At 39.8% G+C, this 27901-nt stretch overlaps 1 protein-coding gene across 3 annotated transcripts; it reads left to right on the forward strand.

Annotated features, from left to right (window-relative positions):
* The first annotated feature begins 7081 nt into the window (after window positions 1-7081).
* On the forward strand, window positions 7082-25619 carry LOC136699582 (ribonuclease inhibitor-like). Of its 3 annotated transcripts, none has more exons than XM_066674406.1 (12): window positions 7082-7201; window positions 7693-7752; window positions 12415-12777; window positions 12997-13086; window positions 15537-15702; window positions 16368-16541; window positions 16653-16826; window positions 16944-17117; window positions 19264-19437; window positions 21682-21843; window positions 22159-22205; window positions 24594-25619. In XM_066674406.1, the coding sequence occupies exons 2-12, from the start codon at window positions 7695-7697 to the stop codon at window positions 25136-25138; spliced, it is 2127 nt and encodes a 708-aa protein (XP_066530503.1). In that variant the 5' UTR covers window positions 7082-7201; window positions 7693-7694; the 3' UTR covers window positions 25139-25619. The 3 variants fall into 3 exon arrangements, with proteins under 3 accessions (XP_066530503.1, XP_066530501.1, XP_066530504.1); XM_066674404.1 differs by having other exon boundaries at window positions 7120-7196; XM_066674407.1 differs by lacking the exon at window positions 12997-13086 and having other exon boundaries at window positions 7120-7196.
* Window positions 25620-27901: the final 2282 nt, after the last annotated feature.

The following is a 27901-nucleotide window of genomic DNA, read 5'->3' on the forward strand; positions in this document are numbered from 1 at the left end:
TCCATTTTAATAGTCACTAGCAGAAACTTTAGCAGGATACTAACTGGAGAAATGTTCCCTCTGTCAATATTAGCAATATTAGTAGTCTGTTAAAAGAAGATGAGTTCCTTCTGTTGTTGTTACGAGCCACTAGCAGCAGGGTTAGCATGAAGCTAGCTAGAGAAAGTCAGTCAATAGACTTGTTAGAGATGAATGTTGCCTCGCTTTTGTCATCAATAAGAATAGCTGGTTGCAATTAAGAGGTGAGTGTAGAAAAGAGCTTTCACTATGGACAGCGCCACCTGCAGCCCTGTGAACTCTGGAAAATCTCTTGGCATTTTATGACATGTAATACATATTTAGTCCAATAAAGTAAATAAACACAATACTATGACATTACCTTTTTTCTGAGAGTGTAGGGTAGTTATAGAGTAGAGGTCACTAAAGGTACAAACTGTGTAAATGTACCTTTAAAGATACAACAGTGTTTAAAATTCCAGTTTTATTTCTTAAAAGTTACATTACATTTTCTTCTCCAGAAGGAGAGATACATGTTTTTAATATTTTATTATAGAACTGTGTCATACAAAAAAACACAATAAAGGTCTTGGAGATGAAAAAGGGCCTATGAAATCATTCATTCATTCATTCATTATCTGTAACCGCTTATCCAATTTAGGGTCGCGGGGGGTCCAGAGCCTACCTGGAAGCATTGGGCGCAAGGCGGGAATACACCCTGGAGGGGGCGCCAGTCCTTCACAGGGCAACACAGACACACACACACATTCACTCACACACTCACACCTACGGACAATTTTGAGTCGCCAATCCACCTGCAACGTGTGTTTTTGGACTGTGGGAGGAAACCGGAGCACCCGGAGGAAACCCATGCGGACACGGGGAGAACACACCAACTCCTCACAGACAGTCACCCGGAGCGGGAATCGAACCCACAACCTCCAGGTCCCTGGAGCTGTGTGACTGCGACACTACCTGCTGCGCCACCGTGCCGCCCCCTATGAAATCAACACAATTTTAAAATCTGTAATTAAAATAAAATAAGGTACAATTATTTTCCTTAATTAAAGATACATATCTGTGCCCACCACCATCCTGAACTGGATAAGGGATACAGACAATGAATTAACTAAAGTTCCCTCAGTCTGTTATCAGTCACTAAAGGCAGTCATAGCATACCACTTTCTAAGCATGTGCTTCACCTCATTTTCCAATGTTTAAAACCTGTACAAGTTCTCAACAATTTGCCTCCTCGTGCACAAACCTAGACAGAGACTTGAACAGAGAGATCGTACGGGAAGAGTTAAACAGGGACCTGGAGAAGGAGAGCAAAACAGAGAACTAATCAAGGAGAACTAAACAGAGAACTGAAAAGATACAAAGAGAGCTAGATAGAATTAATAAACAAACAGACTTGAGACAAGGGAAGCGATAGGAACAAGGCAAAGGATTGAGCGACAGACAAGACAGACAGACTGGAGAGTTCGAACAAAAGTGGAAACACACAGACTAACAGATTTGACAACAACATGACTTAGGAAAATGAACAGAGGAAATGACATGACCTGGGAGAAGAAATGAGAACATGACACGACAGAGACAAACAGACCGGACTGAGTGACATAGAGCAACACAACAAGACTTTAGAAAGGAAACAACAAGACTTAGAATTGGAACGAATGACTGACAAGAGGAAGTGAGACAAGGGGACTTAAATACATAACACAGACAAGACACACCTGAAACAGATAACAATGAGGACAGACAAGGAGGCGGAGACATGGATAATAACAAACAGAGCCATGTGGGGACATGGCAGGGAAAACAGACATGACAGGACGAGGGCGTGACAATTTGATTCTAAATATAGACATTTTAAATAGTAATAAATATGGGGGTGTCGTAACTTTTTCCTCACAAGAAATGTTAATTGTTCTTCATTACATTGTACAACTATGTTGTTTATGAGTAATTTCTTCAGTTTTATTTGTATAAGCTCCATCTCTCAGTGCAGTTCAAATGAAAGTCAAATGTCCATATGTTTAAAAATGTTCAAAAGAGGCTTTCATGGGGTGTCCTAACTTCCACATGACTGTATACACAAAGCTCATGTTTCCACATATTCTGTCATATCACAATCACAGGGCTATTACAAAAAAATTCCACTGTAAAATTTCTTCATATTTAGGATAGTAATAGTCTGTTATATTGTTTTTTCAGTGAGCCTTTCAGATTTTTGAGACACTTTGAAATTAAAAAATAATATCTGCAGAAGGAAGCTAAACGTGTAGCTTTTCCACGGTATGGAATTTGTGTTCGTATTTTGCCATCTAACGGTGACAGAATGCAACTACTGCACCATTTAAGGTGGAACCGAAAATCTGAATAAGAAACTGGTGAATAAATAGCCAACTTCAGCATCGTTGTTGGATGTTGGTTCGATTGGAGACAGAATCGATTGCTTATCCTTTGTATCCCAGATGTGTACTCTGAATTTTTTCACTCTTTTTTTGGCATTTGAATTTGGTCTATCGAATTTGAGCAACTTCAAAATATATTGTTTAAATTTTTAAGCTTAATTTTTTTATCTGTATTTATTAATTTTGAATAATAACAGTGAAAACATTCTTGAAAATTCACGAGTTCAATTCAAGAGCAATTATGTTAAGATGCATAATTGCGAAGCAAAATATTCAAAGGTGGAAATCTGAAGACTTAAATTCAAAAGCAACAAAATTCAGATGCATAATTTCAGTGCAAAAAAATTCAGTGGTAATATTTCAAAAGCTGATGAGATATGCTTGATGAGATGACATTATAAAAATTAGATTAAAACTGTCATACAGTGTACAGCCTTGCTCTAATGTGTTCATAGATATATGTAACGGAGTGATTTCAAATGTGTGTTTGTCTGTATAGATGTGTGTGATGTCACCCTGGATCCAAACACAGCAAACACTCGTCTCTCTCTGTCAGAGGGAAACAGGAAGGTGGAGCGTGTGAACACAGATCAGCCATATCCAGATCACCCGGAGAGATTTGATTATTATGGTCATGTTCTGAGTGTGGAGAGTTTGACTGGACACTGTTACTGGGAGGTGGAGTGGATCGAGATGGGGGCTTCTATCGCAGTGTGTTACAGAGGAATCCAGAGGAAAGGAACTGAAAGAAAGAATAGATTTGGATCCAATAAAAATTCCTGGAGTCTGCGTTACACTGGGAACAGTTACTCTCTCTATCACAATAATAATGAAACTAAGATCCCTGCCCCCTCCTCTCCCTCTAACAGAGTGGGGGTGTATCTGGACTGGGAGGGGGGCACTCTGTCCTTCTACACCATCCTCCCCAACACACACACGCTCATTCACTTACACACACTGACCACCACATTCACTGAGCCCCTCTACGCTGGGTTCTATGTTTGTCGTAGATCCTCAGTGCGAGTGTGTGAGGTAGAGTAAACACTGTGTGTGTGCTGTTAAATTTCTTCTTTGTTGTTTGGTTGTATTAATGCTCATATATTTTTTTGGGTGTTGAAGGATCAGGAAGCACAGAGCAGAGGGAGTGTGGGGGAAATGTAGCTGATGTCAGTGTGGCTGAAATGGGGAGTGGAAAAGAGTTAGAGAGCTTTACACACCAATGTATTGTTAAGGTATTTTTCTTTCTCTCTGTCCACTATTGTCTTTTTTCTTTCTTTCCCCAATGTTCCTCTCTCACTCAGTCCATGTCTCTCTCTCTCTCTCTATCTCGTTCAAGAAATATGCAATTATTTGTCATTGTACAATGTACAACGAAATATGTCTTCCGCATTTAACCCTTCTGTGGCAGTGAACAGACACATACAAAGCCATCAACTTCCGGTACTAAGCCCGGTCTCTAACCATTAGGCCAAGGCTGCCACCTATGTTGTCAAAACATTAAAACGTCACAGATATAAATACTGTGATTCATTCATTCATTTATTTTCAGTGACCACTTATCCAGTTCAGGGTGGCGGTGGGTCCGGAGCCTAAATAGAATCACTGGGCCCAAGTCGGGAACACACCCTGGAGGGGGCGACAGTCCCACACTCACACACTCACACCTACAGACACTTTTGAGTCTCCAATCCACCTACCAATGTGTTTTTGGACTGTGGAAGGAAACCCACGCAGACACAGGGAGAACACACCAAATCAAATCAAATTTATTTATATAGCGCTTTTCACAACTGATGTTGTCACAAAGCAGCTTCACCGAATTCCACACCACACTCCTCACAGACAGTCACCCGGAGGATACCCACACAGACACAGGGAGAACACACCACACTCCTCACAGACAGTCACCTGGGGGAAACCCGCGCTGACACAGGGAGAACACACCACACTCCTCACAGACAGTCACCTGGAGGAAACCCACGCAGACACAGAGAGAACACACCACACTCCTCACAGACAGTCACCCGGAGGAAACCCCCGCAGACACAGGGAGAACACACCACACTCCTCACAGACAGTCACCCGGAGGAAACCCATGCTGACACAGGGAGAACACACCACACTCCTCACAGACAGTCACCCGGAGGAAACCCACGCAGACACAGGGAGAACACACCACACTCCTCACAGACAGTCACCCAGAGGAAACCCACGCTGACACAGGGAGAACACACCACACTCCTCACAGACAGTCACCCGGAGGAAACCCACGCAGACACAGGGAGAACACAATACACTTCTCACAGACAGTCACCCAGAGCATGTTCATTGTGAATTCAACAGAACACACAATACTATGTTGTGAAACACCAGAAGTCTTAAAATCTACCAAAAAAAGACTGTATAAAATAAGTAATAAATCAACTGGTAAATACAACAGGTTGTAGATTCTCAGGTACTTATCCATGTTCACTTGAATGTGAAGCTGGTCTAACCTCTCTCTCTGATTATTGCTGTTACCTCTGGCTTATCATGAAAATGCTGCACCAGTATGTTTTCCTCTGCACAAATGACAGTCGCACCACTGCAGGCCAGTGTTGTAACACATATGATTAAATACTTGTAATTTGGTACAATTGAAGGAGCAACAATGTGAAGGAGCATCAACTCTACTCTGAGCTCCTCTGTATTCACTGAGCTCCTGACCTGATCACAGAGAGTACGCCCAGCAACCCGTTGGAGAAAGGTCATTTCAGCTGCTTCTATCCGCGATCTTGTTCTTTCGGTCATTAACCAGAGCTCATGACCATAGGTGAGAGTGGGGACGTAGACTGACTGGTAAATTGAGAGCTTTGCTTTATGGCTCCACTCTCTCTTCACCACAACGGTCCAGTACAATGAACGCATTACTGTAGACGTTACACCTAACCTACAGTCAATCTCACAATCCCTCTTCCCATCACTCGTGAACAAGAACCCGAGATACTTGAACTCCTTCACTTGGGGTATGTTTTCACCCCCGACCTGAAAGGAGCATGCATTTTTCCGGGCGATAACCATGGCCTCAGACTTGGAAGTGCTCTCTAGAACTTCACTCACTACCTCCAAGAAGGCTGAATACTCTGAGCTGTCGTTCGGTGCATACACACACACACTGTAACGCCGCCACCCGGGGACTTGTGAGTATCCCCACAGCCGTCTGGTGCCTCTCACGCTGTGGAACTCCTGAGTAGGAGAGAGACCAACCCCTTTTGAGGAGTCTGGTTCCAGAGCCCATACCGTGTGTAGAGGTGAGCCCAACTATATTTAGCTGGTATCTCTCAACCTCACACCAGCTCTGGCTCTCCCCCCCCAGTGAGGTTATATAAAATGGACCCATTTAAGATTGAGCTAAATGCATATACAAATAAATACAAATATTATGAATAAGAAGCAAGGATCTGCCTCCTAAAATGACTTTTATGGTTGAATTGAAAAAAACAACACCAGCCTTGTCTGGTCTAAAATATTAAGGTGGTTTAGACAGTACATTCTTGTAAATGTAGGGAAAACAGCGGGGGGACATCTTTGCCTTTCACTTTTACAAATGTTTAGTGACACCACATACTATTTGTTTGTGTGATTTAAAAAGATAAAGTGGAATAACAGTCGTTTCAAAATTTTCAAAAGCTATTGTGCTAGCTTCAGCTTTTAAGGTGAAACAGAGAGTTTAGGAATTTGCTGTATAAGGCCAATTAAACTTGTAAATGGACACATGTAAAGTGGAACAAAATGTTTCACTATGAAAATAGTAAATAAGAAGCTAACTTCTGCCTCCTAAACAACATTTATGGTGGAAGGGAATATAACACCAGTCTTGTCTACTCTAAATATTTAAGGTGGATTTGGATAGTAAAGGCTTGTAAATGCAAGGAAATTCACTTTTTTTCTTTCTCTTGTGTAGGTAGATGTTTTAGTTAAATGAAAAACAATTTCTGTGTAAATGTGTTGATTACGGAACATATTTCTTAGCGATTACGGTCCACAGTTCTTAAACTCCTTCAGTTTTCATTAAACTGCCTGAGCTTCACGCCTGGGGAGGAGTGGGAGGAGGCAGACAGCTCAGTCCACTGTTTTAAAAGATTTTAAACACTTGGTGTCAGTGTTACAGATTGCTCCTTTAAGTAAAGTAACCAATTACATTTACTTCTGTACTGTCCACGATTGATGTTACTTTAAGTTGGCAGTTCCTTACAGTTTTGTTATATAAGTATATAATTGGGTGTTCTCTGTGTCTTCTCTGTGTTCTCTGTGTCCCTGTGCTCTGTGTATTGTCCTGTGCTGTGTATTTTCCTGTGCTCTGTGTCTTGTCCTGTGCTGTGTATTTTCCTGTGCTCTGTGTCTTGTCCTGCGCTGTGTCCTGTCCTGTGCTCTGTGTCTTGTCCTGCACTGTGTCTTGTCCTGTGCTGTGTATTGTCCTGTGCTGTGTATTGTCCTGTGCTGTGTATTGTCCTGTGCTCTGTGTCTTGTCCTACGCTCTGCGCTCTGTTTTGTCTGGTGTACGTGGATTAATTCACAGCTAAAAGACTCCTCACCGTAAATACAGTGTATTCTCTTGTACATTTGCTCTTGTGCTCTAACTGGTTGAGCACATTATGAACCTGCCCACTATTAACTTGTAAAACATGCTCCAGTATTTCCTTGTTCCTTGTTGACTTGTTCATGTCTGATCTCATCTAAACTGGATTTTAAAATGAAAGTAAATATGCTGCTGTGTGGTGTTTATGAAGATCAGAAACGGTGAGGTAAAATTAATATTTATTTTAATGACCTGAAAATTAAACATATTTAAATTGCGTGTGTGTGTGTGTGTGTGTGTGTGTGTGTGTGTGTGTGAAAATCAACAACAACACAGCTGAAAACAGGAGCTTAGAGATAATCTGTGTGGAAAGTATATGACATAATTAAAAAATAAACAATTTTAATTAATATGAATATATACAATTCAATAAAATAACAGCCACAAACCCATGTTCCATTTTATTAAAGCTTTATTTAGAACAATTATATTTCTAATAAACTCTCTATTTTGTTATGTTACCAGTCCATCACAGGGCACTAAACTTTATTTTTAATATATTTAAGTTGCTCTGGAAAAACTCTGTAAATATTTTGTGTGCCTTTGTTCTAAACAAATTTTAGAGAAATAGGACAAATTATTAATTGATTACATTTTCCAAAATTCATAAACTCTTCATGAATGGGGCTAATACGTGTGTGTAATCTTGTTTTTCAGGGATGACATTCCTCATTGTAACAGTGCTCGTTCTCTCTGGTTTCATGGTGACTACAGCAGGTATGTGTCCACATTCCTGTACTTTGTTCTCTGTGTGGGTGTGTCTGTGTGTGTGTGTGTGTGTGTGACAGAATTATATCATAATATGAAGACCATAATGTTAAAACTGTTAAAACTCACCATGTGAAGTTCTCCCTCTGGTTTCAAACACAAGCTAAATTCCACAATGTAGAACATTAAGGTTTAATGTAAAAACATATTTTAACATGTTAGGGTTATGTTTAGTGTAAGGGTTAAAGGAATACAATGTAAGAATTGGAATTGTTTGTCTCCTGAGCTCCCCCTACCTGTTGCTGAGTGTAATTCACATTTACAGTATAGTCATGAAATCAAGTCTCACACATATCTCACTCTCCCCCTCTCACAGACAAACACACATCTCTCTCTCTCTCTCTCTCCTATTTTTACTCACTCACTCACCGAGTGATGTTTACAAAAGTAGTGAACGCCTCTTGGGGCTCCGGCTGGTGTTGAGCCGGGTGAATGTGTGAATCGAATAAAATAATGACTACATAATAAAACTCACCTATTCCTCACAGTACACACTGGACCACATTATTACAACCATAAAGTGTAACATTGGTGGTACATTAGCTGTTTTAACCACAGCAACTGACAGTAAAGCACTTATCAGAACCGATGTCCAATGCTAAAAACTGAGCTAATCTGGCTAAAGTTAGCAGGTGCTAACCCTCACCCTCATTCATCAGTAACTCTCAGAACCGAATTATAACCCTGTTCTCAGCAAAGTGTGGGTTCCACCGACAACAAGTGTAGTTTCAGTCGTTTAATCCACACAGCAACCGGAGAAAAGCACTTACTACAAGAATCAATATTCAATGCTGAGCTACTCTTGCTAAATCTAGCAGCTACAAACCCAGGCTCACTGCTCATTGACTCTCACAAACTGATTATAACACTTTCATCAACAAAACTATCACTAACTAACACCACAACACATGGAAACTGGGCAACAGACTTACTGCTCCAACCTGTGTCCTTAGGTCTGTTTCAGCTCACTCTACTGTCTTCACTCATGCTGTCTCTCTTTTTCTTCTCCTTGCTCTCTCTGCCGTATAATGTCCATAGCGGGAATACCGAGCTAGATTCCCCTTGTAGCTAGGCATCCATCCACCTGTGAGCTATGGGGCATTGAGTGTTACCCAGTTCTCGTGAGAGTCCTATGTCACGTGATTTAGAAGTTGTTTAGTGCAGTAACCAGCAGAGGAGCCCTCCAAAGCAGCCACAGAGGCCATATTCTCCCTGTTACAGCTCCATGGAACATTACAGTCATTTAGAGGCTGTAATTTTGAGGTAGACATACTACATAGTGTTCCTTCAAAGTAGTATACAACAGTTTGGTTTACTACAAAGTTAGAGTAAGACTCACAAAATGAATGAATATGAACCAAGCTTAATCAAGTCAAACATCAGCACAAACATCAAAAGACAAAGACACGGCCAAACAAAGAGTACAAAGGAGTACAAAAATTCAACCAAGAGTAAAATACTTGATGAGAGGAAATGTATGCTACTTTTGCATGAAAGATAATGATACCATGCTCAAACAAAATCACTTGTGTATGGAAGGAAAGGAACTGCCCCTGAGGAAATCAGACTGCAGTTAATCCAAACACATATCACCAAAATACCATTAAAGCCGCACTGCAGAGCTGCGGACAGTCAGATTACCGCTCCCATGTGCTTCTCATGGACAACGCTTGAATGTTGGCAGCCCTGAATAATAAGGGAAAATTGCAAAACGCCTCAGGAAAATATAAAAATGTTACACATTTTGTTTCTAAGACTGTGCAGAACCCACACAGTAGCTCATAACCCTATAGTTAGCACGGCAGGAACACACCAAGTGCACAACACCAATTCATCACACATGTAGTTAATAATTTAGGTTCTAAATGTCTTAATCTTATTTATAGGTCAAAATAAGCTACAACACATATAGAAACTAAATTAATCAGGATCGATCAGAATGTGCTGGGTTTATATTTATTATGCCATTTCATGGCAGCTCTCCAACAGAGACAATAAAACATAAAATAAAAATAGAAATGCAATTATTACAGACAATGAATGAATGAGTGAATGAAAATAATAGCAGTTGTATATAGAAGTGATATTGTGCAAGTTATGACAGATAACATTTACTCAGTATTTAAGAAGTTATAAATATTAAACACTTCCACCAAGATGCTGTATAGACAGTAAATTTACCAGTGTTAGTGTAATAATTTAACACTCTCAGTGTTAACACTAATAGTGCTGATTTAAAACGGGTGAATTTACTGTGTTGTTTATTTATGTGGTTTTCAGTCCTTTAGCATATTTGGATTGTGACAGGGAGGGGTACGATGGAGTGTGTGACCTTTTTGCCTTTACATGAAGGTAGTAGTTGAAACAGTATGTAACTGGGGTATGCTTCCTGAGGAAGAAGAGTCTTTGCTGGGCCATTTTTAACTAGTTGTGAGGGCTTCCACACTTTCAACATCTTCTCCACAGTCTTGTGCTCTTGAAGTCGATGATCAATCAGCCCAACTATTCTGGTGTCATCAGTAAATCTGATGATTGTATTGGAGATGTGAATGGGGGTGAACTTGTGTGAATAGTGTGGAAAAGCATAGGGCTTGAGAAGTTCTTGTGTTTAGGATGACAGTGGAGGACATATGGTTGCCCATCCTGAATTGTTTTGGCCATCTCATAAGGGCGTCTGTGACCCATGAGTACACTGAGGAGTCAAGGCCCAGGTTTTTTTTTATAAAAATAAAAGGTACATTTATACGGAGACTTGATTACACACAGGTGGATTCTATTTATCATCATCAGTCATTTGGGACAACATTGGATCATTCAGAGATCCTCACTGAATTTCTGGAGCTTCACTGAAAGTAAAGGGGCAGAATAATATTGCACACCCCACTTTTCAGTTTTTTATTTATTAAAAAAGTTTTAAGTTTTAGACACATCCAATAAATTTCATTCCACTTCACGATTGTGTCCCACTTGTTGATTCTTCACAAAAAAAAATAATTTTATATCTTTATGTTTGAAGCCTGAAATGTGGCAAAAGTTTGTAAAGTTCAAGGGGGCTGAATACTTTCGCAAGGCACTGTATATGTGAGAATTATGAGCCAGAAAACCAAACTGCTCTTGCCTCCAGTATCCTGCTTCTGAGGACGGCAAATGGCTTGCAACTTCCAAGAAATCTTCACTGAATTTCTAGAAGGTCCCAAGGATCTGTAATTGTAGAGCAATGCTCTGATGGTATAGCAATGAAGTTTTATAGAGTTGTGGTTTAGTGTCAGAGTTCCCAATTACTTTAAGGCTCTTGGTGCTGGCTTGTGGGTTTCCATCAACACAGAATAGTCAGAACAACAAAACATGTCATGGATGTTCTGTTACATGCAAACCATTTACTGCGGGTAAATACCTGACAGTTTATTGTCACTAGAGATTGTGACTGCAGAGGTGCATGCTCTGCTTAGAATCTACCTTCAAAGCAGAGCACAGGGAGGTCCAGAGAATGAGGGCAAAGATGTCCCAGGAAATCAGTGAGGCAAAGTGGGCACATGGTCAGAGCATCCACAGCCACTTCTTGGAAAACTGTGACACTTTGCGAATGCTGTTCATAGACTTCAGTTCAACATTCAACACCATCATTCCTCAACACCTGATCAGAAAGCTGAACCTACTGGGCCTGAACACCTTCCTCTCCAACTGGATCCTGGACTCCCAGAGGCTTCAGTCAGTCCAGACTGGGAACAAATCAAATCAAATGTATTTATTTTTATATAGCGCCTTTTACAAGTGATGTCACAAAGCAGCTTTACATAATTTGTACCATTTCTGAGGGTATATCAGTGAAGCTCTACTCTACAGACATATGCTACAGCTGGGGATTCAGCCTGTAAGCCCAAGGGTGCTGTCTGAACCATTTTATACCATTGATTAGGCATTTCACGAAAGTCTTCAAGATTCATGAAGTATTACATTTATCACATCACGAATAATTCATACCAAGGCTTTAATCATATACTGAAGCAGGGAGACTCTGCTGTGATTCAGGCTTTTGTATCATCTCAGATAGACTACTGTAACTCCCTTACTTGTGAATAAACAGGAATCATAGGCATGTTTATACCTTGTATAAAATGGGGCTGCAAGAATATTGACTGGCACTTAAAAAAAGCCCATATTGCCCTAGTTTTAGCATCGCTCTAGTGACTTCCTGTCAACTACAGGATTCATTTCCAAGTGCTTCTAATTGTTTTAGGGCTTTGCACAAACAAGTATCATCATACATTGATTTCAAGGACCTGTCCTCTGACCCATCACTGCTAATCGTTCCCCTGTCTCACCTGAGGATAGCAGGGTGATCGTGCCTTTTCTGTTGCAGCACAGAGGCTGTGGAACAGTCTTTGATTGGATGTTAGGTGCCTCTCCCAGTTTTTAAGGCCAGACTGGCTTTTTAATTGCTAGAGCCTGTCTGTTGAATTGTATGCTTTTTATATGTATGAATCTTGTATACACTGTCATGTGAAATATGCTTCATAAATACATTTTACTGATCTACTTACAGCATTGAAACAGACCAGAGGGAGACTGTGGACCTTTCACTGAATTATGTTCTCTTCTTTTTCCTTTCAGAGAGCTTTAAAGTAGTTGGTCCAGACGCTTCTCTAATTGGTAAAGTTGGTGAAGACCTGGTTCTGCCCTGTTCTCTCCAACCCAGAGGCAATGCTGTGAACATGACAGTGGAGTGGATCAGACTAGATCTGACGCAGACCAAGAGATTAGTGCATCTGTATGAAGATCATGAAGAGAGGAATGATCAGCAGATGGAGTCGTACACAGGGAGGACAGCTCTGTTTAAAGAAGAGCTGGAGAGAGGAAACACCTCACTGAAACTCTCAGCAGTGGACTTTTCAGATGATGGAGTTTATCAGTGTTCTGTGGAGGACACATCAACATCCTGGTATGATGACACCACTGTTCGTGTAGAAGTTAGAGGTAAGAACCATCCATTTATGATCTTTACTAATGAAGTATCACTGCAGATTCCTTTTTTATTCTTCATTCCACCCGATCACTGACACAGAAAGTAACAAAATAGGTCTAGGTCTGAAAAATATTCTAAGTATATATCTATTAATATTTGATATGAAGGTAAAGTCAGTCAGTAAATCAGTGTGTGTTCTGTGGTAAATGTGTATCTGGTGTGTGTTTCAGGAAAAAGCTTACATGCCTGGATAATTTCTATCACCTGTATTTCAGTTGCTGTGGTTTTGTTAGCAGTCTTTACAATGTGTATCGTTAAAGGTAAATTTGAAAACATTCTCTTTAAAAAATAACATTTAACTGTCTTTTGCAGAATCTGCAATCACATGATCCAAGATCGTGTCTGGAGTCTAGCTTTCAGCAGCTACTGCAGAAACAAAATTGTGTTTTTTATTTGTTGTTGTTGTTGTTGTAACCTTTCAACTATTTAGCACTAGTGTTCATGTATATTCCAAAGTTGTGGTTTAGTGTCAGAGTTCCCAATTACTTTAAGGCTCTTGGTGCTGGTTTATGGGTTTCCATCGATACAGAATAGTCAGAACAACAAAACATGTCATGGATGTTCTGTTACATGCAAACCATTTACTGCGGATAAATACCTGACAGTTTATTGTCACTAGAGATTGTGACTGCAGAGGTGCATGCTCTGTTTAGAATCCACCTTCAAAGCAGAGCACAGGGAGGTCCAGAGAATGAGAGCAAAGATGTCCCAGGAAATCAGTGAGGCAAAGTGGGCACATGGTCAGAGCATCCACAGCCACTTCTTGGAAAACTGTGACACTTTGCGAATGCTGTTCATAGATTTCAGTTCAACATTCAACACCATCATTCCTTAGCACCTGATCAGAAAGCTGAACCTACTGGTTCTGAACACCTTCCTCTCCAACTGGATCCTGGACTCCCAGAGTGGGAGACTTCAGTCAGTCCAGACTGGGAACAACATCTCCAGCACCACCACACTGACCACTGCTGTTCACTTTGCTGACTCACAACTCTGCAGCAATGCACAACTTAAACCATATCAAATTTGCAGCTGACACAATTATTTTGGGTCTCATCAGCGAGAAGGATGAGTCCGTGTACACAGAGCAAGTGCAACAATTAATGAATTGGTGTAGAGTCAACAACCCATCTCTGAACTTAAGATATAGCTGTTGACTTCACAAGAACAGGGCACAATCACTCCACACTGAGAATCACCGGCTGCACTGGACAAACGCAGATAGTCAGGAGCACAAAATTTCTTGGTGTTCACCTGGAAGAGGATCTCATTTGGTCCCTCAACACCAGCTCCCTCCCACCTCCCATCCTGACTACATTCTACAGAGGGACCGATGACAGCATCCTAAGCAGCTAAACCAGACTCTTCACGAATCAGTGATTTACTGTATGAACAGATCACATACACACACCAATCCTTCTGTACACACATTTACAAAATAAAAATGCTCCCAGGATTGCTGAAAAACTTGTTCTGTCTTAGGCAGAGATGTTAATGTTTAGAGACCAGATCTTGCTACAAGAGCAAGTAAAAAGGCTCCCAGAGCAGGGTTTGTTATAAGCAATTGGCTGATTTTTGTTTCCAAATAAACAAAATAATAAACCCAAAAACATTAATCTGTTTAATTTCTAAAAATAATTGTTAGCCTCAATATTACCATTTCATCATTTAAATTGTTTTAAATATTAATTTGGATAAAACAGGTCTAACAAAGTCCATGGGGAGTACCTTCAAGGATAAATATTCTTTACCTAAACATTAAATCTACAACAGCTGATTTCTCAATTCATTTTTCAGCTTTTAATGATGTTAAATATTCTTTGGCTCAACAAATCTGTACACATCCAAAAGACACATCTTTGAACTATGACCCTTGCTCTTTCATTCATCCATCCATCCATTATCTGTAACCGCTTATCCAGTTCAGGGTCACAGTGGGTCCAGAGCCTACCTGGAATCATTGGGCGCAAGGCAGGAATACACCCTGGAGGGGGTGCCAGTCCTTCACAGGGCAACACAGACACACACACATTCACTCACACATTAACACCTACGGACACTTTTGAGTCGCCAATCTACCTACCAACGTGTGCTTTTGGACTGTGGGAGGAAACCCACATAGGCACGGGGTAGAACACACCAACTCCTCACAGACAGTCACCCAGAGCGGGAATCAAACCCACAACCTCCAGGTCCCTGGAGCTGTGTGACTGCGACACTACCTGCTGAGCCACTGTGCCGCCCACCCTTGCTCTTATAACCATCAAAAGAAAAAGGTTATTTTTTGTCTTTATGTTTTAGAAAATAAAACGATGTGCAGGTTTGTAAATATATAATTGCTAGTTTAAATTAATGTCCCTCAATTTTACACACAAATGCTTTTTAGATTCTACACACAACCACATAATAGATTTTATTATTGTCATTGTACACCTTTAGTTTATGTGCCTTGTTCAAAAGCAGTTCAGCCCTGGATGCTCAGAGGCATCCAGAAGACACTGGAAGCAGGCTTTCCAGTCCCAAGCCTACTTCACTAACTGAGAAACTGGTGGACTGCAAATGTAGAACATACACATTCTGATATGACTGTTCATATTGCTGCTGAATATCAGTAACATCAGGGGTATACCCTAATTAATAAACAATCATCATCAATGCCCACTGTGAATCTTAATGACTACAGCATCTCCCAATGTCTCTCTAACTCCAGACAGATGCTCTAAAAAGCAGCTGTCTGCTGCAGAGTGCTCAGTCGTAGCCTACCTCCGTCTCCATTCAGAGAAAGTGAGGAAGGAGCTGAACCTGAAGAAATACAGCACATCAGAAAAGGGTTACCAGAGACTGATCCCAGTGATCTCTAACTGCAGAACAGCTCAGTGAGTGTCACCTGAATATTAGTCAATGACTAAATATTCATATCAGTACATCTCTCTCACTCAATTGTACAAATTCATAGTTTTTCAGTTTCTCAATCTTTGAAAACAAGTGACCATTTTCATTCATGGACAGAAAGAAATGATCAAAAAGTGCTTTGAAAGAAATCTAAATTTTGTCATAATTTAATATAGTGTGATTCTGTGTTTTATAAACTGCAGCAAAAACAGTTCTGTTTACAACTATATGTATGTGTTTGCAGTACTCTTCCATGAGAGAGCAGGAAAGTGTGTGAGAGATACCCTGATGGTTGGAACATGTACTTGGTTCTGTGTTGTGCTTCTTGCTCTCTCTGGGTTGTGTAAAATTCTTTAACTTGGCTAGGTCTCTCTGGCTTTTGTAGGTCTCTATATCCTGTGTACTTATCTTGTGGTTGTGTAGGCCTCTAGTGTGTCTAGATCTTTCTAGCTTGTCTAGATCGATCTCTCTCCCTTCTAGATAGTTCTAGCTTGTCTAGAATTCTCTAGTTAGTCTAGATTTCTCTATGTCATCTAGACCTTTCAAGCATGTCTAGATATTGATCAATAGTGAGAGCAAACTGAACCTGGATCAGTAACTCTGTATTGCCTGTGTCAATTTTAATCACCGTGTTTACTCTCTCTTGTAGATTTGCTGGCTATAGTCTCTCTGAACAGTCCATCACTATTTTGGCTGCAGCTCTACAATCAGAAAAATGCTCTCTGAGAGAACTGGACCTCAGCAACAATGACCTGCAGGATTCAGGAGTGGAGAAGATCTCTGCTGCACTGAAGAGTCCACACTGTAAACTGGAGAAACTCAGGTCAGTGTTAAAGTTTATTTTTATGAATTACTAACTTTAAAAACCTTACATATATTGTTAAACCATCTACCACTGAGGGGTTTGTTAAATGTTTTATTTTTGCCTTTGCAGACTTGCTATGTGTAAAATATGCAATGAGTCGTGTGATACACTGAGCTCAGCTCTACAATCAGAAAACTGCTCTTTAACAGAACTGGATCTCAGCAAAAATGACCTGCAAGGTTCAGGAGTGGAGACACTCTCAGACGGACTCAAGAGTCCACACTGTAAACTGGAGATTCTCAGGTCAGTAATAAAGTTTACAGCAGCATTAAAGAATTGTTTAGATTTTTGTATATAATAATTAAGTCATTCTCCACCATGGGGTTTGTAAGATCTGTTGTATTTATTTTCCATTTGCAGACTTTCTGTGTGTAAGCTATGTAATGAGTCGTGTGAAACACTGAAGTCAGTTTTAGAATCAGAAAACTGCTCTCTGAGAGAACTGGACCTCAGTAAAAATGACCTGCAAGATTCAGGAGTGGAGAAGATCTCTGCTGCACTGAAGAGTCCACACTGTAAACTGGAAACTCTCAGGTAATCTTTTTTTCCCCCCTGAATGAAATGGAGATTTTGGTGCTATTAAATATCAACTATGTAATTTTGGAATGGGAGACATGGTGGAGCAGCAGGTAATATACTCCAGTGACCTGAAGTTGTTTTCACTGGAGGTAAATTAGTTGTATGGTTACACAGCATGTCCACAAAATACTTATATAGGATGACTAATAAACAGTTAGCTGTAATACATATATGCACTGATTATATTGGTGTTATGGACAAACATAGAAAGCAACAAACATGTATATATCTGTCAGGACTGATGGAGGTGGATGCAAATGCAATAACAAACTTTACTGAAACAAAAAGACCTGGACAGAGTGACTAGGACAGAGACTTTACAGGGAGAGCCAAGCAGATAAAACCTAAACAGAGAGAGATAAAGAGACAAACAGAGCTAAACAGAGACCTGAAAAGGGAGTGCTAATAGATTAGAGACAGAAACCACACAAGTACACAAAGCACAGGAAAGGAAATACTAACAGACAGACTAGAGAGAAATAGACAAACCGAGCACACGCAGCAAAGGAAAGGAAGGAAACGGACAGACCAGACAGGCATACCAAGGGAAAGAAAAACAGACTGACCTGATAGGGATGAGACTGAGGAACAGACAAGACAAACAGACCAGAGACAGAAGAACGAATGTGGAATGTCCAACCATGAGGAAGTCACACAAAGGAAATTAAAAGCACAACACAGACAAGGGATACCTGGATCAGATAACGAGGGGCAGGACTACAAAGGAGGCATGATGAGGGGGTGGAGCTAAGGCAGGACTAGGGCAGAGACAGGAACAATAACAAACAGAACCATGTGATAAGTAAGCACATGGTGGGAACAACAAACAGGACAGATCCAGGGCGTGACAATATCAAAACATGACATCATTTACAAAACTATAAACAGTTCACATTTGAAAACTTCTTCCTCTCTAAGTATAATTTGTGCATCTTGATGAAAATTGGTGTGGTATACAACTTTTTTTGCCCTCTTGGTTCACTTTCTCCCCATTAATTTCCAATCTGTTCTAATTCATTCAGTTGTGACGTTGAAGTAACCCAATTGACATGATCTGACCTGTGTATATTGGGACACGTCATGTCACATTTCAGACTGATTGCACTCATCTCTCCCATTTTTATTTCCATTTCTGCATTTAGAAGCCTATTCCCTTTTCTTTTTCTTCCACTCTCCTTTTTTCTCTCTTTCATAAAGCTTGAGCACCAGTTGTTTAACCTGGGTGTATTGACCAACACCTTGGAGATGTGTTAAAGGACTGATTGGTACTGAGGAACTGATGGATGAGAATCCATCATTTTTTCTAAACTGTTCTTCCACACTAGAACTTCACTGAAGTGGTGACATCACAGATCATTTTCAACACTTGGCAGGACAAATAAATACTTCCTGAGGAGTGAATGAACAAAATCCTCACATCTCTGAATCATCTTTACAATTAGTGTTATAAAACAATATTAATTTTATAATTGTTCTATACATTAATACTACAGGTATTTCAGGATTACACAGAAAAAAATGATTACATTTTATAAATATTAATTAGGATACAATATAAAAGATTGTTTTAACATAAAGTAATATAATTCAGACTAAACATAATATTTCATAAAATTTTTAACCAAATAGCATACGTAATTTCTAGAATATAACAGACAGATGCCATATGGAGATGCTGGTGATTTGTGATTAAAAATATTTATTTAATCACTCAGGTTAATTAAAATGAACAGGGATTTGGAATATGCCTGTAGTTTCTTGTGGTTTCCTGGCTAAAATCTGAACTACTGCAAATATAAATATTTTGCCATACAGCTAATGCTGAGAGATGAAGTTATCATCATCAATAGAGGCTCAGATGTTTTAAATGGCTTATTCTAACTTTAAGACCAGTGAGTCCTGGACATAGCGATAATTCTGTGCAATTATCCTAAAAGGTCATTAATAAATATTTCAGAGTAAGGTCCACTGTAATTGCCCAGATTCTAAACATTATGAAGTTTATTACTTTTAAACTCAGCTTTGTACTACATTTAATACTCTACATTCTCTTCTCATATTTGTTCAAAATGATCCTGTAAATTATTTATTCTGGTTTCAGATTAGTTTTGTGTAATTTGGAGGAACAGGCTTGTGAAAGTCTGGGTTCAGCTCTACAATCAGAAAGCTGCACACTGAGAAAATTGGACCTCAGTAAAAATGACCTGAGGGATTCAGGAGTGGAGAAGCTCTCTGCTGGACTGAGGAGTTCACACTGTAAACTGAAGACTCTCAGGTAATCATTTTTTTTCTGATTGAAAAATTAAACTTAAATGAAATAAACTCACCGCGACCCTGAAATGGAGAAGCGGAAAAGAAAATGATGATGATGATGATGAAATAAACTCTTTGTTTCTATAATATGCCTTTAATATCAAGACACAGACAAACATTCCAGTGAACTGAGCTGTCCATAATTAACTTCTACACACCATTGATTTGGATACAGCTGTTTTCTTAGTCTTTCTCTGTCCTTTATACAGACTGTACATTATCCCTAGACTTTTACTAGGTTGTAGGTGCTCCTCTCAGTGTTTCTTCTATGTTTGGGCTTTCAATAATTTCAGCAAGGCTGCAGTAACTTTCCGAATTTTAATGATACATACATTTATCAAAGATGACAACATGCATATCAATTAAATTTACATTTGCATTTATATTTACAGCATTTAGCGGATGCTTTTATTCAAAGCAACTCACAAAAGTGCTTAGTGTTCAGACAGAATGTTTATCCTTGGCAGTACAATAGGTTGAAATCTAACCTTTCCTTGAGCTCAGACACTGCCAGAACAAGAGCCAGTGCTGATACCTAATAACAACAAAACATAGTATAAGTGCAATACACAGCATCTAGTCAGTACTCGAACATAGAAAGAAAAACTAGTCAGAGGCCATACCTAGTGGTACAATGTTAACACCATTGGCTCCTGTGTGAGAGACCTAGGTTTGATTCTTATTGGTGTATCATAGACTGGTTGCCCCCAGGTCTGTGCAACCAGTCTATGCTACACCAATGAGAGTCATTGGCCAAGACTCCTAACACTGCATCAGCCTACCTGTAATACCAGTGACCTTGTAAGTCGCTCTAGATAAGAGCACCTGCCAAAATGCCATACATATAAATGTAGAAGGAAAGAAGTTAAGTGCAGTGCAGTACAGTTGTTACGCTGCACACTTAGACTAGAGCCCACGTAAGTGGATTACAAAAAGATGGGTCTTCAGTCTGCGTTTAAAGACTGTTGGAGAACTTGCTGTTGGAAGCCAGTAGAAGTTTGTTGTCCATGTGTCTTTTGGGATGGTGGATCAAGCTGAGCTGTACTTGAAGCTGGAAGGGCTCTAGGTGCCACCGATTCTAGCCCATTGCCATAAGGCAGGGAGGGGCTGGTCCATTCTTGGCTTTGTAGGCAGCATGAGAGTTTTAAACCTGATGCAGGCAGCTACAGGGAGACAGTGAAGAGAGCACAGCAGTGGAGTTAGCATTGGAAGATTGAAGACAAGCCATGTAGCTGCATTATGGATCAGCTGAAGGGGCCTGAGGCCCACAGAGGTTTCCAGAGCAACTCACTCCAGTCAAGTAGTCAAGCCTTGAAATGACTAGAGACTGGACTAGCACCTGGGCATCCTCCTGAGACAGAAAGGGTCGAATTCGCCAGATGCTGTACAGTAGGAATCTGTGTGACTGAGTCAGGTTTGCGATATGGTTTGTGAACGATAACTGTCCGTCCTGAATCACACCAAGGCTACTTTCTTCTTCAGATTGAATGACTGAGGAGTTCTCAAATGTGAGTATATTCTTGGTGAAGACTGGCCATTCTAGGGATGAACAGCAGCTCAGTCTTGCTAAGATTGAGCTTCAGGTGGTGAGCTATAAGTAAGACATAAGATGCGACTGGAAACCTGAATGTCAGAAGGTGGGAAGGAAAGCATTAGTTGAGTGTCATCAGCATAACAGTGGAGAAACCATGAGAGGTAATTATATCACCAAGAAAACATGTATACAATGAAAAGAGAATGGGACCCAGCACAGAGCTTTGAGGGACACTAGTGGAGAGCCTGCATGAAGCAGAAATTGATATGTTCCATGTTACCTGGTAAAAGCAATCCTCAAGATAAGACTCAAACCATTTCAATGCTGTGACCTACTGACCTACAGAAGGATATTTTGGTTAAATCTTAGTGAAACGAGCAGGGATTTAATTTTATTCCAGGTTTTCATTTATACTCTGTTTTGTTTTCTAAAATAAAAGGTTCTTTTGTTTATGATATCTTGTTTTATGTTATTGTATATGTTTATATTTTATTTCTATTTCTTTATATGTAACAAAAGGAAATGTAATTCTTTTTATGTAGATGTGTTATTAGTGTGTTATGTGTTATTGCCATCCTTGCTAAAGAACTCCTGTTTACTGTTTCTGTATCTTTACATAAATATATCATCTTTCATTTCATCTGTCTTCCTATTTCCCTATACTTTCTGCAGGTTATCTGGTTGCTTAATAACAGAGAAAGGCTGTTCTTCTCTGGCTTCAGCCCTGAAGTCAAACACCTCCAACCTGAGAGAACTGGACTTGACCTATAATCACCCAGGAGAGTTTGGAAAGAAACTGCTGTCTGATCCACACTGTCATCTACAGACACTCGGGTATATATATATATATATATATATATATATATATAGAGAGAGAGAGAGAGAGAGAGAAACCTTGACTAAACGTCAGATTAAATAAAGGGTAGACAGGTTAAAGTGGTCATACTCCCCTCTTCTCCACAGTGGAACATAGTTCTGGCTCTTAGTGAAACATCTGTTATCTGCTTTGGTCAAGATTCCATAGTAGCATTCTCCCCCTGTCTAGAATGACCTTCTCCCTATATCTGGACAAAGACCAACAAAAACTCATTAGGACATTCTTTATCTCTGTATCATCACTCTCTGTCCTCTGTGGTGTGTGTGTTTCAGAATGGAAAATTCAGCACAGAAGTGGATTATACCCAGTCTCAGAAAATGTAAGCCTCTCTCTCTGTGTGTCTGTCTGTCTTTCTCATCTCTCTATCTGTTTCTCTCCTTTCTCTGTCTGCCTTTCTAATTTTTGTTTCTCTTTTTTTCTGTCTGTCCTTTCTTCTCTCTATTTATCTCTCCCTTTATCAGTTAAAAATGAGTTCCCGCAAATTAGCAATTTGTTCCCTCAATTTAATAATTTGTTCCATCAGTTTATCAATCTGTCTTTTTAATTAAATAATTCATTACATCAATTTAACAGTTTGTACCCTCAATTAAACAATTTCTTCCCTCAGTTTTAAAATCCTTTCCCTCAATTTTTAAACACACTTGTGTAACATAGTGCCAATCAAATGCTCTGTTTTAGGTCATAGTTTGAAGTTCTCAAGTGGACTTGAAAATTGTCAAAATCCTCTAAAAACACAGACCTTGCACTAGGCTAAAATAATCAGATAATTAAAAATAAAAAGACAGCCTTACAGTGGAACTGACAGGTGTAATCCTCTATGCATTGTATGTACATTTGTTTGTTTATTTCTAAACATTCTTTCTCAGAATGAAATGACAATAGATAAATTCAATTTATTGAACAATATGCTTGAGAATTAAATTTTGGCCAAGTTACTATGTCCATGCACACCACAAAGCCACAATGTCATCTCCAACTCCAATCTCTCACTCTGCTAAAAATGACTTTCAGATACAAAATGATTTCCTTTTTTTGTTCATCTACCTGAACATCTACCATCCTCTAACCATCAACATCCACACTGGCCTCCCTGCTGACTAAGGCTGTACCATGCCTATACCATGTTAATGCACGCCCAGTGCCACTAGTTCCATGTAATCTATATGTGATACATCACCAAGAAACACCAGTAATACATAGAGCCCCACTCACCTGTCTAGTCCTACATGTACCTTAAACACATTTGCATTCTAAAGTAAGAATGTGAAGTATGCAGACTTGGCATGCTGAAGTGCAGGAAGGGGATTGTAGTCAAGTCGGCGACATCCCTGCCCTGCTTGTGTGGTTCGGCATCAGGGGTTGGAACTAAGGGCAGCTGTGAAAGAGTTATCAGAGTTATCAGAAGTAGCTGAAAGGTCTATTCAGTTGTTGTGGCTAAGGAGAGCACAGACTAGTTGGGGAAATATATTGCTTCATCTACTATGTCCTCAAATGGAACTGTTAACTCTATGAAATAAAATATCCTTTTACTTTTAGAGTAGAGCACCAAGTCTGGTCTCAGTGTAGTTAATACAATGCACTATGGGACCTGCATTTATAACCTACATCCTCCAGTAATTACTAGTCATGTGCTTCACCACATTTTTAAAACCTGTACATGCTTTCAACTATTCTTCTCCTCAGGCACAAACCTAACCACTTTATTACTACAACTGCTGTGCAATGCATTAAGCACTATGCCTTTACTGTTGAATAAACACACTAATAACCCTTGATTATGCCCTATATGCTGACCCTGTGATAAACTGACCTTGCAGGCTGATAGATTATACTTTAGTGTCCCAGCCCCCACACATAATCTACAGCTAGGGTCTTCACAAACCCACTGGCCATGATTTTGTGGATTTGGAAAGATAATGCAATTTGGCACACCTCCATTGCCTATAACTCTTGTTAAGTGATCACAGGTTTCTCTAGATTTTCCCAATGGAGCCACTGGCCTTGTTTTACCTGTGAGGCTGTTGTTGTGCACCATGCCTCCTCTTACGACTTGCAAATAAAACAAGTAACAATTTACCTTCTTTCTGGTGATGTAGCCTTATTAAAAACACTGTGGCACCCCTAGCCTGTTCCTTATAGCATTGTCCATAAATTAAGCTAAAGGAATACTATGTAAAAATTGGCTTTTTTGGTCTCCTGAGCTCCAACTACTTGTTGCTGAGTGCAGTTTACAGTACTGTTGTGAAATGAAATCACACACACACCTCTCTCTCTCTCTGGCTCTATCTCTCTCTCCGAGCCAAGGGATATTCACATCGGTCACGACTGTCTCTTGGGCTTTTAGTAATAAACACACTCAGGGCGCTTCTGTGATAAACACACACATTTATTACCAGAATCGATGTCCAGCACTAAAAAGTACACTAATTCAGCTAAAAATAGTGCGATCCACAGACACAAAAAAAAAATCTGGTCATTTCAGCCACAGAGTGTGTGTTCATTGTGTGTAGATGTGTGTGATGGTGTGTTTTCTAATGTGTGTTTATTGTGTGTGTGAGATGGTGTGTTCTCTAATGTGTGTTTGTGTGTGTGTGATGGTGTGTTTTCTAACGTGTGTATATGTGTGTGTGGTGGTGTGTTTATTGTGTGTGTATATGTGTGTGTGTGTGATGGTGTGTTCTCTAATGTGTGTTTATTGTGTGTGTAGATGTGTGTGATGTCACTCTGGATCCAAACACAGCAAACACTCGTCTCTCTCTGTCAGAGGGAAACAGGAAGGTGGAGCGTGTGGATGAGGATCAGTCGTATCCAGATCATCCAGAGAGATTTGATTATTATGGTCATATTATGTGTGTGGAGCGTTTGACTGAACGTTGTTACTGGGAGGTGGAGTGGAGCGGGAAGGGGGTTTCTATCGCAGTGTCTTACAGAGGAATCCAGAGGAAAGGAATCGGAGCTGAGAGCAGGTTTGGAGCCAATAAGAAATCCTGGAGTCTGCGCTGCTCTGCGAACAGTTTCTCAATTCTCCACAATAATCTAAAAAATGAGGTCCCTACCCCCCCCTCCCCCTCTAACAGAGTGGGTGTGTATCTGGACTGGGAGGGCGGCACTCTGTCCTTCTACAACATCCTATCCAACACACACACACTCACACACTTACACACATTCACCGCCACGTTCACTGAGCCCCTCTACGCTGGGTTCTATGTTTGGGGTGTTGGATCCACAGTGCAACTGTGTGAGGTAGAGTAAACACTGTTCTGTGTGTGTGTGTACATGTGTGCTGTTTGGTGTCTTCTTTGTTGTTGTTTGGTTGTTTTAATGCTTATAGATTTTTGGACGTTTAAGGGTCAGGAAGCACAAAGCATGGGGAGTGAACTTTACACACCAACATTCATTCATTCACTGTCTTTAACCCTTATCCCATTCATGTTGGTGGTGGGCCCAGGCGCAATACAGGAACACACCCTGGAGGGGGCTCCAGTCCTTCACAGGGCGACACACACTCACACATTCACTCACACACACACATACAGACGCTTTTGAGTGTCTAATCCACCTACCAATGTGTGTTTTTGGAGCGTGGGAGGAAACCAGAGCACCCGGTTTTCCCCAACTTCCTTATGTATGTCTGTTCATCTTTCTCCCTTACTTATCTGTCTGTCCCTCATTTAAGTTTTTTTTTTTTTTACAGAAGTCAAAATTACACCTATATTGTCAAAACATTCAAACATCACAGATATAAATCTGAGATACAATTAAATGAAACAATAAATGTTTAAAATTATTATAAAGTTAAAAATAATAAAAAATAAACAATTTTTAAAATTACAAGCCTGTTGTGGTAATAAGAGCAGACGGCACGGGGAGGGGTGGAAACAAACTAAATCAAACACAGCAGGACTTAGAACAGAGAGAAATATAAACAGAAACAGCAGGAAACTTAAAAGGTAGGAGCAGAATGAGCCTGTTCATACTGAGATTAGTTTTTGGTGACTGGATCGTGTTCAGTTTTCACAGATTTCTAGGTGTAAAAACCCTCAAGGCACGCTGTGACCGGATTAGTATCAGATCACTCACAACACATTCAGAGGAGGTCAGAGACAGATCTTGTCCACATTTAATACTAGTATAAAGATATTAGTGTTCATATTTACATGACCAGAGTTACATAAGCAGAAATGTGTCAGTTGAGAGGAGGGACAGGACAGGTGTAGTGAGGTCAGTGGCTGAACAAACTGTCTGTCATTGTACAAGAAGGAATGACAGGACAAAGTGGTCTGGAGGTCAGGTAAGAGAACCCAGCACTGACAGGCAACAGACATATGGCATACAATGAGTATGCTGGCAGTAAGACGGTTAATACAAAGTTGTGGTAATATGTAAAACCAGCTCTAACAGCAGTAGAGAAGAGTAACCTGAAAGTGGGTTATTAACCAAAAGCCTGTGTGAAAAGTAAGTTTTCAATCAACATTTAAAGATGCATTTGGAGAGAAGACTGGTGTCCTGGGTAAGAAGTGTATGTTATGGGAGATAAGGTGTGTGGAGTTCAGTAAGATAACATTTAAGAGATTTATAATCTAAGAGGAGTATTTTAGAGTCAATGCACGATTCTACACATAGCCAGTGTAGGGACGAGAGAACTGGGGTTATATGGTCAAATGTTTTGTGTTGTGTATTTCTTCTGGAGGAGAGGCAAAGAAGGTATTTCGCAGATATGCTTAAAGTTATAAATACATTCTTATTACAAAAAACAGTGGCTTACGTGTTCTTAAGCATCCTTTGAGAGAGACTTCCACTCCTATGTTCTCTCTCCTCTGTCCAGAACTCCTCACTTATATAGATTGATTTCTATCTATATGACATAATTTTATGGCTTTTATTTACATTGTCTCCTGCTCTGGGACTGAGAGAGAAAGAGTGAGGGGCTTTCTGTCCTCTCACCTCCAGGAAAGAAGTGTAACAAAAGCTTTATTTCTCATGAACATTGACAAAAACCATATGGACATATATTCGGAATTCAGATATTCAAAGACATATATGGACATATATGGACAATAAAATCACTAGCTCTATTGAGCACTCTGGCTACTGCATTTTGAACTAACTGTAGTTTGTTAAGTGTTTGCACAAGCGCCCTGCCAGGAGTGCATTGCAGTAGTCTAGCCAGACAGCATTTTTAAGGATAAAATATGCTGAATTTTGGCAATATCATGCAAGTGGAAGACAGCATTTGTGACTCTGCTGGATACATGTGTGTCAAATGTGAGTCAAATCAAAAGCTCCACCTACGTTTTGAAGGTACTGGGTATTAGTGTTATATTATGAAAATGAATAGCAGCATTTGCAAGCGTATGCTACATCATACACTCTTTAATGTCTTTTATTGTGTGTAGACAAGAAAACATTATTAGGTGTGTCATCAGCATAGCATTGGAATTGAACTCCAAGCATTGGGTAAATGACTGACCCAGTCAAGACTTATCCCTTCACAACTTTATTTCATTTGTTAATATACATCCATACCTGCATTTCAAGATTCAAAAAAGTGGACCGAGCTGTCTGCCTCCTCCCCTTCCTCCCCCAGACAAGAAGCTCACGCAGCTTACCAGTTTGAAAAAAACTGAACCTACATGAACAAGTGCAGGATTAACAAGTTTAAGAATTTTGGACCATAATAGATTTTTAAAAACATGCCAAAGTCAACATTTTTTACTATCTAAATCTATCTTAAATATTTAGACAAAACAGGTGTTCCTTATTGATTTTCCCTTCCATCATAAATGTCATTTAGGAGACAGATCTTTGCTTCTTATTCATAATTTTCATATTTTTTCAAACCATTCCACCTTAAGTGCTGAAGATAGCACTAGCTTATGAAACAATTTTGAAGCAACTGTTGTTCCACTTTATACACAAAGCAATTGTACATCTTATCACTATAACATCTACCTACTTAAAGGGAACTACAATTGTGGGAAAATGCAGTTCTAAGCACAGTGTTTAAGGTGGAAT

The sequence above is a fragment of the Hoplias malabaricus genome, chromosome 6 (assembly GCF_029633855.1).
Source record: "Hoplias malabaricus isolate fHopMal1 chromosome 6, fHopMal1.hap1, whole genome shotgun sequence".
NCBI classification, from domain to species: Eukaryota; Metazoa; Chordata; class Actinopteri; order Characiformes; family Erythrinidae; genus Hoplias; species Hoplias malabaricus.